This window comes from Melanotaenia boesemani, chromosome 7 (assembly GCF_017639745.1).
Source record: "Melanotaenia boesemani isolate fMelBoe1 chromosome 7, fMelBoe1.pri, whole genome shotgun sequence".
Taxonomy (NCBI): Eukaryota; Metazoa; Chordata; class Actinopteri; order Atheriniformes; family Melanotaeniidae; genus Melanotaenia; species Melanotaenia boesemani.
In genome coordinates this window covers 18,611,927-18,629,679 of record NC_055688.1, presented here as the reverse complement: position 1 = coordinate 18,629,679, position 17,753 = coordinate 18,611,927, and the positions used below count along the sequence as shown (strand labels likewise).

The 17,753-nt window shown below is 39.4% G+C and overlaps 1 protein-coding gene across 6 annotated transcripts in view; it reads right to left on the bottom strand.

Moving 5' to 3' along the window:
• enox2 (ecto-NOX disulfide-thiol exchanger 2) overlaps window positions 1-17,753 on the bottom strand; it is a 185,107-nt gene that overhangs the window by 47,220 nt on the left and 120,134 nt on the right. For all 6 annotated transcript variants that reach the window (XM_041989987.1, XM_041989990.1, XM_041989986.1 and 3 more), the window contains one exon: window positions 10,759-10,890. In XM_041989987.1, coding sequence (XP_041845921.1) covers window positions 10,759-10,890 — 132 coding nt within the window. The remainder of the gene's footprint in view (window positions 1-10,758; window positions 10,891-17,753) is intronic.

The window sequence follows — 17,753 nt, the reverse complement described above, 5'->3', positions numbered from 1 at the left end:
CACCATTACAGTGAGAGAAACACAAAACAGTTGTGTTGCATTGGATCAATAAGATTTTAAAATCAATACTGGAATTCCATTTACAATACAGACGATTGGTAGAATGAGGTTAGTTAGCAGCTGCTGCCACTAAACAATGGGCTACATTACCACTTATATCCAGAGTAAAACAGTCTTTTATTATTTACTCGCCACATAACACTAAAGGGAGCAGTGGCTGACAGAGGTACTTAAAATCATAGTTCAGCCACGTTTAGAGCCATATCTATATATCTAAAGGTGCAAAAGAAAATGTGATATTGGCACATAACCACTTCTCTATATATCTTTTGGACATATAATAGATGAACTGCTGCACAAAACTGTTGCATTTACAAAGACTTCCTTGGTTCTTATTATATAATTTGTCTAACTGGCAGCTTCTGGACTGAACCTCTCACTGAGTGTACTGTACAGCATTTAAAGTAATGAGCTATAAAAAGATTGGTCTTCGTTGGATTACATAATCTTTTTATTAATCCAGTGTTTAATCTGTCAAATATAATCCAAAAGCTGGAAATGAAAAATACATTTTTTTTAAGGCAAAACTACAACCTATTAAAGATAATAATCAGCAGATAACACTAATCAATAAAAGCAAGACTGGATAAGCTATGACTTTGCCTAACAATCTCCTTAAGACAACAGCTATACTGCAAGCCAATTTTCTGTGCTCTCATTGAGAGAGAGAGGTAGGATAGGTTCTGTCTACCTCAGTAGAAACTCCACAGAGAGGAAGAGAGCAAAAGGCTCCTCTTGAAGAAGAACAACAAAAGAAACCCGGGGCTGGGTCCACCCACACATGGCCACGCATCTGTCTGATCAGTTTCACCGTGCTTGTCTATGAGCTTTTCTTTCTATTTTCCATCATGTCGAAACACTGAAATTCACAATCATCTCATACCAATGCATCTTCCTTATACAGTTTATTTGCACAAGTGTGTATGCGTATATATAGCCGGCCAGATTCTTTTCTGCCACTTGTTCATCTTGATCACGTTCTTTTGATGTCAAACAGTCTATACCCTGAAGGTTTGTTTAAAGTAATTATATTTTGAGCAGCCTGTCAATCACGTCATGCAGATAAAACATAAGAATAAAAAAAAAACAAACAAAACTCTGACATCTGATTGTGTGAAGCTCCTAGCTATTAAAGTCAGCCCCCACTCTCCTCATCCCCTTTTCCTTCCGTCACTTGCGGTGGGTGGGAGGTTGAAGGAAAGACACGCAATGGCCATGAGGCATGCGGGATAATTTTCTCTAATGAGGCGAGCTAGCCATTCCACCTGGAACCTTACCAGTGGCTCCTTCTCTCAGTCTCTGCCAAGAGTCAGCCTCTTTGCATTTTCATATAAATGCCTTCAACTTCATCTCTTTTACAGCAACATTTTTTTGCTGCTGCAAACCTGCAGGATAAGAAGAAAAACTCATTCCTGTTTGTAAAAGTTACTCAATCTCCTGATTTCATGACATCTAAAGGAGGAATCAGCGTCTGTAAATTGATACTCCAGCATCGTTCTCTAACATATCAACACTCAGCTTCCCATTACAAATCACCAGATTAACAGTATCTAGCTTAGAATGGGCAAACATGTCCACAAACACAGAAAAATATATAGTTATTTCAATAACTATACAACTATGACTTTATATTTTTTCCTTACAAACTATACCCGGAAGTCTTCGCCTCTCTACGATGTCTGCCTACATGCAGCTAAAAACCTCTGGCACCAACCCAGCACAGCTCCTGTGCAGTCAGCAGAGAGGGACAATGCTTTATGTCCCACCCTGACTGTCATCTAATGTATATCCAGATGTTAATCCAGGCGAGCAGACGCATGAGCACCACGTCATACAAGAAGCACTGTTTGAGTAGGTAGGTAATGAGGTATGGTACCCAGTTTTCACATATTTCTCTGTGTGTACAGTGGTGGTGGGTTTGAGGTGGCTGTGGGGAAGAGATGAGGGCGAGTAGGTTGGAACAGACAAAAGGACGCTTGTTTATTCACTGAACACTTGTCTGCCCCTGGATGCTCCTTACCTATTCTCAGTGTTTAACATGTGTGTGCATTCATCCAAAACTGTGTGCATCTAAATAAATTCTGATAACGTTGCAAATACATAAAACGATAAATATTTTTCCGGTGATGAAATGGTGGTAGACAAGTTAAATACTCATCAATTTTACATGTTTTTGTGGTATTGACAAGCAATGAAAACCAAAGATAACAGATTATCTGTTATTACCGTTACCTGCCTGAGATGCTACGCTAGTATTTGGCCCTTGTGTAGTTGTTGTTTAGACAAATCAAAATAAACATTTTAAGCTTGGATAAACTTATAAATGGGAAGTTCTTTGTGAAACACAAGCCAGTACTGTTAGCAAATGTAAAGCCTCAATAAGCTTAGATGGTAGTAATGTTTAAGGTTTTTAATGGACTGTTGTCCCATTTTGGCAGTTTTGGGAAATAGTAATCATTTTCTTCACTATGCTGCAGTCAGTGTGTAAATGTCCGATAATAAACAACACAGATGAGAAAGAATTCATGCATTTCCTTTCTTCATTTATTAGGTTGCACATTGTTGAACTGCTGTTGACTTCCTCAACTGGAAGCTGCTCAAATTGTGTAATTTCTGAAATTCTACAACTACTTTTAAAGGGACAACATGAGCACTGATTAATGTTACTTACATTATAAGAGTAAACTAGTCAAAGAACAACAAAAGGTTGATAGGAAAAGCTGAAACTTTTATTGCAATATTAAAAAACCAAAAACATACTATATCAAATAACACCCCCCCCCCCCCCCCCCAAAAAAAAAACAAACAAGGATATTAAAAAAATATTAAAATAAAATAAACAAAAAACAAACCCGACCTTCTAGACTTGAGAAAGACGTCAGAGCTGAATTGCTTCTCTGTAACTAAGGGACAGAAGCCGAGTGACCAGAAATGACAGGAAAACGCATGTCAGCACATTTTATTTGCAGTTCATTTTGCTTAGGTGCTGTTAAAAAATGCTGAGGCGCTCCATCCCAGTCTTATAATGATTTTGCAAACACTGCTGTTTTCCTTTTTTCCTGCATCATGTTAGATTGTTTGTGACAGCAGCAAAAGAAATGACAAGACTACTTAAAAGAGAAAAAAGATTAAATGTAGCCATCTGTCACACTTAAAACAGTGAGGAGAAAAACTTCTGCGATTTTGTTTTTCTGCAAAATGTTAATTTTGATTAAGAAACAAAAATGGAATGTATGGATATCCAGGATAAGCTATATCTATGAGTTACAGTGTAATCTTTAAAGTATTTCATTTAAAATGATAGGCCAGTTTTTATTTTTAATCTGTCTTAAAGCTGCTAAATGACCATTTACTTCAACTTTAGTGCAACATTATTACATAAAATGTTACAAATACCTCCTATTTCATAGAGAAAATGTTAAATAAACACTTTAAGAACTTACAAGCCACACATGATAGGTTTTATGAGTGTAAGCTTCAGATCAAGCCAAGAGTATGAGAACAGTAACACAAATATACCATCTTGGGTAATAAAAACCATGTTTGCAAAGAAAGGAAGGAGGAACTCTACAGCTATACATCTGCTTCTACTTATAGGTTAGATGTACAAGAAAAACACTGAAGGCTGGGGAACTACATGGTGAACACTAGTGGATGTTAAGATTTTTTCCTCTCTTTCAGAAATGTTGAAATCAGATGCTTTTCCTGCCGATTCAGTTCACACCATTTCTGCGATTTTACTCACCATACCGCAGACACCGTGTGGTCAGTAACTTTGTTATTGTCATAATCACAAAAATGTATCTACAGCTAATTGAAACCATGCATCCCTATCAATCTTAAATAATAATACATTCTTGTGGCACTGAACCAAGGACAGGGGAAAAAAAAACTTAAGACATCCTGCTATCCAGTTTCATAGCTTTCTAAATTCTTCATAACCACAGGAACTCTTTTCAGTTCTTTACTGAACAAATTTTCTGGTAGCTACAGTGTTAAACATCTGCTACTCAATATTCACCATCGGGTCGATGTTTAAAAACTGACTGCACATAAACAGCACAACTTCAGGAAACTGATCCTCTTAAAGTTGAGAAGCAGAAAATTCAACAGCAGCTATTAATAGAGCAGAGCGCCCAATCGATATTTTCTCCAGAGATACAATGGATGCCACCTTCCCCGTCACATGTGGGTCAGATTCCTTACAGTCAACTGTCCTGAGGTCTGGCCTGCAGATCAATAATGTTTTGTGGAGATTGCTTCCCGGCTGAGCTGCAGTTGGCCCCTCTGCCTCTTCCTCTTAGATGATTTGAGTCTTATTGCTCCCATCAGTTTGGCCTTGTCCACACCCTATGACACCCTCAGGCCGGGTCCCCAAGCTGCTCTGTCCGTTATTCCACCTACCCAACAACTTGAATGATGAGTGGATAACTGGATGTAATACTTGGTCCTGTTTTTATTTATTATACTTTCTACATTTGTATTAGTCCTGGTATAAATGAATTAGTCTCTTTTTGTCACATCTGTTTAATTTCTATACCCAAAATCAAAAATGTGCCTCAAAGGGGTTTGAAGTATGCAGAAACTTCCCAATTTGAACACTCCCTAGCGTTCTAATTCAATTTAAGTTTTCTCTGGATAAATTAGCCCTCTCATTTATTTGAAAGGAACCAATCCATCAATGCATGCTGCTCTAACAACATAATATCTGCTCCATTCTGCCAAAAGGGTTTAACCAAATTTAACTTTGGTGGCAATATGATACCACTTCATCTGGTGCTGCACTGGCTATCTGTTGTTGATGCTGCTGTAATAATTTTCCACTTGCTACAGTATTACAGAGAGACAGCTAGAGAGACATGATCCATCATGTAGGACATTCACTGATTAAATAAATGCCCGAAATGCAAGCTTATCTTCAGTACAATTACAGCATTAGAATATTTAGGTGCCAAAAGGCCTTCATTACAAGTGCACCTACAAAAAATAAAAATAAAATAAAAATTGCCTGTACAACAAACGTAGCATCCAGACTCATGCCTGTGGCCTGAGTCTCATCTCATCCTCAAACACAAAACAACTTTTTCATATACACCTTATTTCTCCATCCATCTATAGAAACAAAACTGTCATTATTGTAGATGAGAACCAGCGTCTTTGAGGCTGCATTGCTGAAGGTTGTGCCTACAGTGGTCCGTTTATCCAGTCTGTCTAGATAAATCTACCTGGCTGCAGGCAGGAAAAGACTGTAGAGGGGGAAAAATTAAACAAATGCAATACAAACTCACAGTAGATGAGACAACAGCAAGCTTTCATGTGCAATAAAAAGCAGTCGGGACTGGAAGTGTCTTTTAATGAATGAACCAAAAACAGACACAAACTCTTCTATTCACATCTTCAAGAAATACCTGGCCAAAAAACCTGTCGCCACCTGGATTTAACTAAGCAAATAGGTAGGAGCCTCCTATTAAATACTCACTCCATGGGCAGTTATCTTTCAGTTGCAAGGAAGTTACGTAACCCGAACTGATGAAATGAGCAGCTTTTTATTTCTTAAACAATCATGTGGAAAGACAAATCCCCGTGGTTGTGGAAAAGATGTCAGTCTGTTTAAGAGGGGTCAAATCAATGACATGCATTGAGCAGAGAAAACAGCTTTTTGTTTTTCTTTTTAAACTTGTCCCGTCCAGCATGGTAGTTGCAGAATGACGGTCTGGCTGCTGTGTTGTGTCACACAAATTTGCTTTGCTAAGGGGAGCTTTATGTGTATAAGGCTCCTCTTGATAATCTTACTTTTTTTGTTTGTTTTTTAATTCCCATTTCATTTATTTATTTTGAATAATTCTTTATTATTGAATTTACATAATGGTGCTGGACCTGAAAAAAAAAACAAAAAAAATAAAAAACAAAAAAAAATAAAGGATAAAGAATGAACAGAAATGAAAAAGAGTAGAGAAAAGAAAGAGGAGATAAAGATACACCAGATCGAAAGCAAGTGGTCCTCAAGACCTGGGTGATTAGCAGCAATTTCGGAGCACAAATCCCAGCCACCACACTACAAAGATGACCACACATCTGCCCAGGAAGCTGCAAAGGAAGTCCCCAGCCAGAGCCCCCCTGCTGCCATGGGGAACAGGCCCCAGCAGGCCAAGATTGGCAGCTGGGCGGACATAGGTCAGGGGCGGGTGGACATGGCGCAGGCCCCCAAGACTGACTACCTGAATATACCAAATGAGCGGGTTATTCTATCAGTGGACTTTTTCTTCCCTGATTTCACTGACAACGCAAGGATTCATCGGGCTCAAATTGTGAACGAGTTGTTAAGGGAACATGTGACAACGCCACAGAATCCAGACCTGAACACCAGTGAGAATCTTGGGGATGTGCTGGAGAAGGCTTTGTCTCTCCCATCATCATTACAAGATCTTGGTGAAAAATTAATGCAACACGGGATGGAAAGAAATCTTGACATTGCAGAAGTTTATCGAAACAACGCCACAGCGAATGCTGCCGCAATCAAAGCCTAAGGCAGTCCAACGAAATATTAGAGTATGAATTTTTACTTTTCGGTGACAATTTTTTTAGGCTAGGCAGCGTATGACTAAATGTGCGCCTGCACAAGCGTGGTACAAAAATCAAACAGGCAAAGACAAAGAGAGTGACAGCAAATCCTCCCCTGTTGTTTGGAGGTGAAACAAAAAAGAAAAAGATGATGTACTGTCATGATGGGGAATCAATAACTAATCCACCTGGATTACTTCAAAGCCAAAGGTGCCCTGGGAACAAATGCTGCCTGACAGCCTAGCATAAGACTTTGTGACATATAAAGGTGTGTGTGTGTGTGCTCTTTGTGTTCAGATTTTGTAGTTGAGGTTATGATGAAACTGGGGCTGATAGTAGAAACTACAAATAGCAAAAACAGACAGATGCAGGTGGCATGTTCTCATCCAGAACCTGAGTTCATGAAAGCTAACGTCACACATGTAGGGAATTAGTGTAGTGGCCAACAGGGAGCTTTTTATTTTGTCCTCACATAGTTATTTTAATGAGCATATTCTTCCAAAGAAATAATACTTCTGATGCTCAAAAGTAAAGTTTCTTTTTATTTAAATGATAAATGCAAGGTTGACAAGTAAAAATGCATCCCATTTATGTAATTAACAGAGGTATCACAAGTATTTTGATAATTTATCTTGATTATAGAAATTTTAATTACCCATTTACACTGTTCATACATATACACTGTATATTATAATTACCACTCAATTCTGTATTAGCCTAGGACATTATTAAGAGCTGGAGGTGAGTGGACTGTAGCTCTGGGAGGTCCTGATAAATACCATGTTTTCTAATGTGGCTCTGAGTTTAAGTGACTGATGCAACTGTAATGTTGGGAGTCCAAAAAGGAGGAGAAAGAAGGAAAGTCAAAAAAAAAAAAAACATAGCATTCCTTCAGGTTACCCAAAAGAGGAGTCACCACTGAATACTTCATCTGCATCTCTTCCTTTTATGTCTGTCTGTCAAATTTCTTATATCTTGTCCACCTATCATCTTTCTCAATCTGTTTCTGGAAACTGATGAGTCAGCCTGGTTAAGACTTTAAGGTCTGCAACCCAACATTATGCCCACACACACACCACAGATCCAGGGAGGAGCTCTCATCAGAGCTTTTCTCAGTGAGTGGGCATGAACTAATGGAGCTTGACCAGCATCCATCTCACTCTGCTGTTTGTTTATTGCATCTATTAAGACAAATTACACCTTTATTTCTTCTATTAGTTCATCAGATCAGTAAACTTGGCTTTAGCAGAGCTCAACCAACATTTAATCTCATGCCACACAGACGTCTTGTTGGAGACTGTAATTCGTAGTTTTGCCCTTGTAATCAGCACTCGTGACGATTTCCAAGCAGTGATGATGACTCAGATTTTTCTAAACATCTGCATGTAATTCACACACTTTGACTCTAAAAGATCAAGAAGTGTGCCGATGTTAGTTACTCAAGGTGATCGAGCCACAGGTTGAACATCTTATCCAGCGCAACTAAACTCTGCTCAGGCAAGTGGCAAGTCTTCTATAGATGTCCAACTCAGGCAAATGAAAACACTTTTCTGCATAGAAAACTGTTCTTAATAAGTGTTTTCTGTCATAGAACCTTCAAAGATCCTAATTAACTTGTATGTGCACCAAGTCGTTGGTATGACTGTTGGTAAAAACTGATTAGGTAGGAGAGCAGTTGAATTGACCTTCCTCACAGCAGACATCTCAACTTACTAAACACAGGTGCAGCTAATAACATCACTAATTGCTGGATTCTATGTTCGCCTGTCTGACTGCCCGTATGTTGTGCATAGTGGATCACTGGCATGGCCTTCATTAGAGTTTTTAGTTGCACTGCTGCTTTTCCTGCTATGAAGCTAAATGGCTGCTATATTAAGGTCTTCAGCAGCAATGAATCAAGTTCAAAGGGAGGATCTCTGCAGGAGATCATCAGCCCTTCATCAAACGCACTGCAGACTCTAGCAAAGATGTGTTTACTGTATGTGCAATAGTAAGTAAGTAAGTAAGTAAATGTTTATTTATATAGCACCTTTCAAGATAAAATCACAAAGTGCTTAACAACAAGATGAAACACCAATACAGAGCCTCCGTCTTCGTTTCAATACATTTTTAGACCTGTGTTATTCAGTTTTTTTTTTTATTTTTCTCTAGTTTGGTTTGTTTGGACAGATCTGAGCACTTGAATTGTATCTGGCTTCTGACCAACAAGCCACACTAAAGTCCATTGTGAGAAGTTGTTTCTAACTGGATTCAACATAAGCCAGTGTGAGGTGGACACCCCCTGGAGCTGAATATGCTTTCAATTCTTAAAATCAGAGGAAAGTTCAAAGTTTTCTTCGGGCTAGCTGGAAAGTGAATCAGGGCCTGACCCGGATAAGAAACAGAGTTCATTGATCTTTGGATATTTGGGTAAAACAGAACTTTCTTAGGAACGTCCTTCCTGTGTTTACTTTCTTGGTGTCGCCTCAGACACATGAGCAGAACAAACATTTTTACACGAATGCATTTAGGTTGACTTTTTAAAAGAGACTGAACCAAGGAAAGCGTACACTTACATCTTGTCCACAGATTCTGAGGCTGACAGGGGAAAACCCACTTACGTTAGGCTAAATTTTTCAGGTCTCCACCTTTATGAAAATGTTTTCTCTGCCACTTCTCCTTCCTTAGTGGAGAGGCTTTTATTTACCATGTTAGAAATATGCCATGCTTGTGTCCATGCATCTCCCCTAATATTTCTTGAGGAGTGCATTTGGAAGACTGCTCATCTCCAAGCTCTCTCTCTCTCTCTCACACACACACACACACACACACAAATGCAGCTGCACACACATGCACTTAAGCCTGGCATATTTCAAATATGAAAGTGCATTTCAGCTAAGAAGTGGGAAGTGATTTATAAAAGGCTTTAGGGAGAAGCTTCTACTGAGGAGACAGAAAAGACGTGGCAGAATAACTCCTCAGAGATGGAGAGTGGGAGGGTGCAGCTGAACCTAATGTTACAGAGAGCAGTTAAAGCTTTGGATATTGTAGTGCTACATCCTTACATAGTAGTTGAACTTCTCGAAAGTGAGAGGGAAATTAACAAATGCATAATCTCAGTGGTTCCACATCGTTGCACAGTTGCCATTAATCCATTGACAGTCTTATTACAGTGCATGGAGCTCAGAAATTAAGAAAACATTAAGTCAATTATTTGGTTTCGGAATAAAAACTCTAGTTTACAGCTTAAAGTTGCCAATGTCATGCAATGAAGCCCAAGGTCTGCATTTATCAGGGACTGATAGACAGAAAATGTGAATGTGCATGTTATCAATCAAGTGCAGGTAACACTAAAAGAGTAGAAAATAAAATGTTACTTAAAGCAGTGAAAAAGCAAATGAAAATTACAACAGCACTACTGAACTTTGGCAGGTTTTTTTTCTCTTTGGCACCCCTTTTACAAAGGCTAATTCACCATTCACCTCAAATCTTGTCTCTTCTCTAAACTCTCACCAGCCAGTGAAAGTCAGTCAGATGTAGACTCTTGTTTTATCTCTTGCTCTATCACTTTCTCTTTCTTTTCCTCCCCTCTTCTGGTGATGGTCTCTAGTGTTACTTTGCTTAATCAACCATGGTGTATGACCAAGATGGCCAGTGGGTTGATATCCAGTTGCTACCATATAACATTGTGCCATAAAAAAACAGATGTAACGTGAATGTCAGCTTTCCATCAAAATGAGTCAAAAGCACTGAATTGTAAGGTTGTGTAGTGTCGCTTTAAGATGAGAATAATTTTTTTTAATCAACACTAATAAAACTTACAGTACTTTGACTTCCATGTTGGAAACAAACTCCTGCTTATTTTTTTTTTTTTTTTACTGATCTCAGTAGACTGAGTCACATCGGCCTGTCTGTGCATGCCAGAATATAACGATTCTCAGCTTACAATTCCCTGTTGATGATTCAGTTCAGCCTGTTTATTCCTGCATATTTATTTTAAATGACTGACACAGATTCATATTGAGAAACCTTCGCCTGCCTGATTTAACTATTTCAAAATTAAAACAATAAACTTTCAGAGATAGATAGACCACTTTGTTGCAAAGTCAGATAAAAATCATCAGGTGTGTCTGTGTATGAGTTTGGACAAGGTTATACCTGGCATGAGTGGCTGTCCAGTCATTCCCATTGGAGGCATCCCCAAGTTGTTCATGGCTGTTGCCCAGGGGTTGGGGTCTGACATGGGCATCGTCATTGAGTTGGAGTCCATTGTTATGTTACAGATACCTTCTGTGGAAATACACAAACAAAAAGAAAACGCCTGAGTGTTTAGTGTCATTTCTGTGAGTCACGTGCCTTGTTCATCATTTACAGGGTGTAGTTAGGTACAGCCAAGCAGAGAACGGTGCAAAAACCACCTCCCAGATGAGAAGTTCTAGACTTGGTGGAATCCTGAAATAGCAGTATGGTTTTGTCATGGGATCTGGGATCATGGGAACCGATTACATGTCGAAGTGTCCTTTGGCAAGACACTTAACCCCACGTTGCCTCCCGTTGCCCCTATCGGGGTAAGAGTGTGTGTGTGTGAATTGGTGAATGTGATATGCAGTGTAAAGCACTGTGAGGGGTCAAACTGACTGAAAAAGCACTATATAACTACAAGTCAATTTACAATTTCCCATTTAAGAAACATAAAATGTACATCAATGAGTAGTATACTAAAAAATTATAGCTTGTGGCAAGAAAAAGCAAAAAAAAAGGTGTAAAACATGATTATCATGGCATTAAGCATAAATCCTGATGCTATCAGACTCTTGTCATACAGCCAGATCCTAAAGCACGATGAACTTTACAAATCTTCATTTTTATCCCACCAAAATGCATGCATCTGAAACAAACAATCCCAGAGATTTCCACTTCTAAAATCTCTATAATAAATAATAAAGCAAATATCATTAGGAAGGACAATAAAAATCCTGCGGTAGGATCAACACTAACACATCATACATCAACTGGCAGCTCATTCTTTCAGTCTGCACACAGTCGAATTCACAGCTCTAAATGCTTTTTAATACTCTCCTCTGGTCGACCTCTTTCTCTGTGACAGACCTTTAAATTGCTGTGACTGCTGGCTGAGCCAAGCTGCCTTCTTCCAGAATGCCAAAACCAACACTACTGTTAAAAATGACAAGACTCCAACACGCCACACAACAGAAGGTCTGAGGTAGAGTGTACTGTAAAGCCATTATGTATAAATGTATGCACTTCTGCCTGAACAACAACTACTGTACTGGTGTTCAGACAAAGCTGACCATGTGCAATAATGCCACTTGCCTCTTTGCTTCCCTCTCTGAGCCACTAATTGCCGCGCTGTCTGCTGTCAGTGCCACAGAGAGGCCTGATAAAGCAGAGCGTGTCTCTGTGTCGAGGTGATAATACTGCTGACGAGGACTTCACAGGCTTGTTAACGAACACAACCCTATTAACTGGGGACACTTTACAGGAGTTAAAATGAAAGAGGAGGGGAGTGTGGTGAGCCTTTTATTCCCCCCCCCCCAAGAGGTTTTATTACAGTTTAAAGTTCACTAAATGCCATCTCTGAAGAGCTGATGAATACACACACTCAGTGTTTTACAAGTGATATCCTCAGTCTGATTCTTCTTCTTGAATAAACAAATAAATCAGGTGTAAAAGAAAACTTTTTCCCCCATAATAATTTAATAGAATCTGGAGATTTGTAATCATAGCCTGTGTACATCTATTTAATATCTGAGGCATGATTAACAATAACGCTGATTACTATTAGCATATCATGCAACCCATCAAAATTTGTTCACCATTTGTTCTATAGCCAATTTAAAACAACTAAAACAGAAGATGCATTAAAATGACAGCTGAACCTGAAATTCTGATTTTTTTTTTGTTCAATAAAAAAAAAGAAGGAAAAAATCCTATGTCCAGTTATTCTTTAATCCACAGAATCCATTTGTGTTCCTCACTAAAAGAAAGACCACTTATTGATCGTGCAGCTCACAAAGCCTCATGCATTTAACTGGTAGGGTCATAGATGTTCAAGTGTACTCCAAGTACAGGTCAAGTTATATCCACTCTAGTAGCCTTCTGGATCTGCTCCACCGTCTGTGCTGCTGTACCCGTTAATTTAGCGCCTTCAATTTCTCCCTTTTTTCTTTAATATAAAACTCTGCTTTTTTTTTTGGGTTGAAAGTACTCCTTTGCTTTATCCTGATATCCATAGTCTCATTTTCCCAGCACACACACACACATATGTATACTCACTTTCCTTCATAAATCATTTATACTTTTCAGATGTGAACCTATGCACTTCAGTCAGGGCTTTTGACTGTGATACAACAACGTGTCCTTGAGAAGAAGAGTCAACCTTTGCTCCCCCCAAACGTGCCAATCGACACCGCCACATCGATAGATGGAGCTCAGGCAGGAATAACAAACAGCTCCTGAAACTTCAACACAAGGATACACACACACGTACAAGCAAACATAGACACAAAGTAGATAAGTTCACCTTGCCAGAAAAGAGGAATGGGAGACTGGCACAAAACTAGCATTACGGGAATCAAGGTCAGTAAAGATTTTTAACTAAAATAATAAATTTGAACACTTCAGTGTAGCTAATGATACAGTGTGTATGGAATCAAGACAACCCTATATGAAATGTTAACACCCAGTTGAAAAGAACATAAAAATCAATGGCAGCAAGATGAAAAATGAGCCAAATTATTTTTAGCTCTAAGCTCAAGTCACTTTAAGCTCATACAAATGCCATATTTAATGATATAATCTAAACATCTCAACATGTGTGGCTAAGCGCTCATGACACAAATATTCAAATCTAGAGCTCTAAATACCTGAACTTAATAACTAAGTCTGGTTAAGCTTGGCTGGATTTAAAGGTCCCATATTATGCAAAATTCACTTTTTAATGGTTTTGGAACAGTCATACTGGTCCCCCCGCATGTGTAGGAGACCCGTAAGTGTGAAACTCTTTCAGGCGCTCTCTCTCCCCCCTGCTCCACCTCTAGGGAAGTAAGCGCTGAAATGAGCTTGTTTGAAAGCGTGTACGTTATGACGTCATAAGGGACAATAACCACTCCCCACAGAGCGATGGACCCGTCTACCGGCTCTCAAAGCCCGCCCTCTAAAAATCACCTAGCGCCCAGTGTTTTTCCCTCTTCGGCAACCCTCGTTAGCGGACATGGCTAAGCGACAGAAGCACTGTTCTGTTTGTGGCTGCATAAATGAACACGAAAACGTTTTTTTACTTCCATCCACTGAACCAACGAGGACTGAGTGGATTAATTTTATTTTTGGAGGAAATGTACCCGGAAAACTTCCAAAGGTTTTGCATGTCTGTGGCCAGCATTTCAAAGAGGACTGTTTCCACAACATGGGTGCATGGAAAGCAGGCTTCGCCAACCGTTTGAAGCTGAAGCCAGGTTCAATACCAACTGTCCGTGACACAGCTGGAGAGGTAAGAGCTGGCAGTTATTTTATCGTTTCGGCCTTATTAGTCTGAATGGGTTCCGGTGTTCCGGCGTTTGTTTATCCTTCACTACGCTGTAATCAGCGTCTAGTAACCGCTAAGGCCTAACCTGTCAATCACCTCATGACGGGCGATGCGATGGGCGGAGCCAACAGCTGAGCTGCTCCACCAGGGTTCCGCCCACCATAAACGGCACATTTCTGAAGCTGCTAAAAAGAGGGAGGTGAAGAGAAGCCGCTGCACTCAAACTGAGGGTCGATTTGTCCATACCATGGCGGAAATATTTCATTTAGATATTAATGAATGGTCTCAGATTGGGAATAAAGTGTATAATATGGGACCTTTAAATAGAGGGACAGTGGAGACCACGGCTTTCTGTCCTCATGGAATGGCCCATCATTGTTTCCCAAATGTGATGACTGGAAAGACTCACTGTGGTGTCACATGAGAAGCAAAATGACCTCTTCTGTTTTTTCTCTCCATCTTCAGTCATATTTCAGGATGACACTGCCATGATTCAATGGGATCAAACTGTGCAACACCAGTTCAGGGAAAGTGGAAACCACATAGCGCAAAGTCAACAGCAAATGAGTGCCATGCTCAAAACTAAAGGTGTCTGAAAAAATATTAGTGTTTGACCCCATCTCTGACGAGGCAGGGTGTTTTAATTTGATTGATTCGCTCAGTGTTACACTCCTCTGCATCCTCTTTGGGAGGTGCATTGGCTTAATTGCTCTGACTAGCTTCTATGAAGGTTTGCATAGAGCATGCCTAGAGCTGTTTGCGGGGGGGGGGGGGTTGGGGTCACGACTTCTGCTGCTTCTAGTGTGTTGCTCAGAGTTTTGATATTGGCTGATTGTTTTTTATAACAAACACCGTTGTTTTTTTCTTAGCCCGTGTTCAGTCTTCATTTTATGTAGTGGCCCAGAAAGCCAGGTCATAACACTCAGTCGATCAATTTATTGATCCAACAAATACTCATCTATCTTTCACCATTTACTGGAGAAACTTCATTTTCTCCCCATCTGTTACAAAAAACACTTAATTATTTTTTAGATTTTAGAAGCCAAACAACCAACGAGTAAAAAAAAAAAAAAGAAGCAAATTCCAACAAGAAGGCATAAGATTTTATTAAAAAGCAAATGACACTAATGGACAGGCTGTTGAATCACCATCCTGTATGCAACTGTCAGCCTCATCACCACGATGCATATCTGCATTCAGGAAATCACCCATGGCTAATGAAATGGTAGCATTCCTTTATTTTGCTTGGTCCACCCAGCCTTAGGGTTTTCCGATACTCTTTTCTCTGCAGGCTGTGACCAGCATTTAGCTCCCCCTACAAGCTCCCCCAGGAGGCAGATAGGAAATTAAGTAATTTAAAGGCCCACTGGCCGTAAGACCCAACAGCAGGCAGAGAGACGCTGGGGCTCATTTAGCCTAAAATGTGCACGGTTTTAACAGTGAACCACAGGTTTATTACAGTCCCTAGAGAGCAAAGTCAAGAGGGAGCTAAAGAGATGAGGACTGGAGATAAAAAGAGAATAAATAGGACAATTTTAAATAGACAAGTGTGATGCTAACGAGACAAAATTACTCTCCAACTGAACTTCCAACAGTGGCAGTGGATAAAGTACAAAGATTTGATAGTAGTTATTACAGAAAAACAACAAACTAGTATGACAGTGTACTACTTCTTTATTCAAGCACAGATTAATTATTCTATTTAATCACCTATAACTGTTGGAAACTATGGGTCAGTCTGCAGTATGACCTCCAGCCAGCCCGGGCAAACATCACTGCAACTGAAGTGACTGGTCGGGAAGGGGAACAAAGAGTTCAGCCAAGTCAACTTGGACCTGAGGTGTTGCGTCTACACATTACTGGCAGATGTCAGGTCTCACACACACACACACACACACACACACACACACACACACAAATAGAATCACACTAATAACTAAAATCTGAGTTATTTGATGTTGAATCACGAGACTTCCATATAATTGCAAAGTAAAACTCTGGCACTTCCAGTTTGAAACTGTGAAAATGACAGATTAAGCTTGCAAAATAATACATGAAATGCAAAGTAACTCTTTGACAGGATGCCTTTCTGACCTCAGTGTTTTCCTAAATGCAGCTCTGGATCTTAGCATGAATTTCCAGGTGTGGAAGGTAGGTTAAAAGTCCACCTTCTGGAGAATGCAACAGCATGACAAGAATTTAAGAACATAGAAAAGGTATGCAAGAATTTAAAAAAAAGAAAAAAACTAATTTGGAGAACAATTTGTACAACCTTATCTACAATGCCTTATGAAAGCACTCAGAATGGATATAAAGTATGTGCTCATAATAATAATTTTTCCATTACTTGCATATCCAACATACACAGAGATACAGTGTCTCTTTAATAATGTACTAATGCCCTTCTCTCCACTTTGATCTGTTAATTATGATAAAGCTGCAGGGGGGTCTGGTGGTCTAATGGTGGCACAATCAAGAGTGTCCTGAGTGTTACACTGCACCATGTCTTGTTTGGGACCTGAGAAGGAGGAGACAACAAGGTGAAGATATAAGTACGGCAGAGGAGGCCTGAAGACAGCCCGACTAGATGAGGGGGAGACTCTTCCTCTACTGTTTCTCCTTCAACCATTGCAATGCATTTTAAGAACTAGAATCACCAATGAGAAGTTGAATTAAGGAGACTGGCAAAGAACAAACTGATCTTTTTTCATTCAGAATAAAAATGAAATCTTTTTTAAAAAAACTTAAAAATAACGTAAACACCTATTTCTAAATAAAAATGACCATTCAGAATTAAATTTAAATCCAAAGTAAGTGGCTGGTTTATTATAATTTTAAATCTGATTTAATCTAATTCCTCAAACGCGTAATTCCATGGTCAATCTACTTTAAATTAATTCCAGTCATTCTGCGCATGCTCGTTCACTTCTCCTGTCGCAATGACGCATATATGGTACGTTCTCCTCCTAGGCTGATGAAAGTGAAGTAGCATGCTAGTGTTGAGATGCTGCTTCAAAACTATGATCAAAATCAAAGTGAAATGGTTCTTATTATGTGGTATTCATTGTTTTAGACAAAACAAACAAACAAAAGCACAAAACAAAACAGGAACTGGAGTTCGTTTCTTCCAGTAGACGTACATCACATCCGCCCCCCTGTCCATCCCTTCCCAACCTACCCAAATGTAAACATCAATTCAAATTTACTTGAATACTTTAATTCCAAATTAAATAATTCTGAATAATTAAATCCAAATTAAAAACCACCGTGTAACCGTGGCCACTACAGTGTAGATTTTGCACATTTTTTTTACCGTTGGGTTTTGGAAGGTGCGAGCCTAGTTATTAGGAATTAAATTTTAATGTAATGCATTACCTATGGAGTACCACTGGAAAGTTCCAGAACTGCTAAAACCCAGTGTGCCTCTTTTGTTACCGTTCTCATTTGGAAACTGAGAAAAAAGGGGGGAGCTGGAAAGGGAATATTTGTCCAGCTAATCGAGTTTTGAGCTAAGTGTTTCTTAGAAGCAGGAGACTGGTCGCTTCTTAGTTGGAGAAGTTACCAAGAACAAACTAAGCGGCTCCTTTCTTCTTTGTCTGAGAAGATT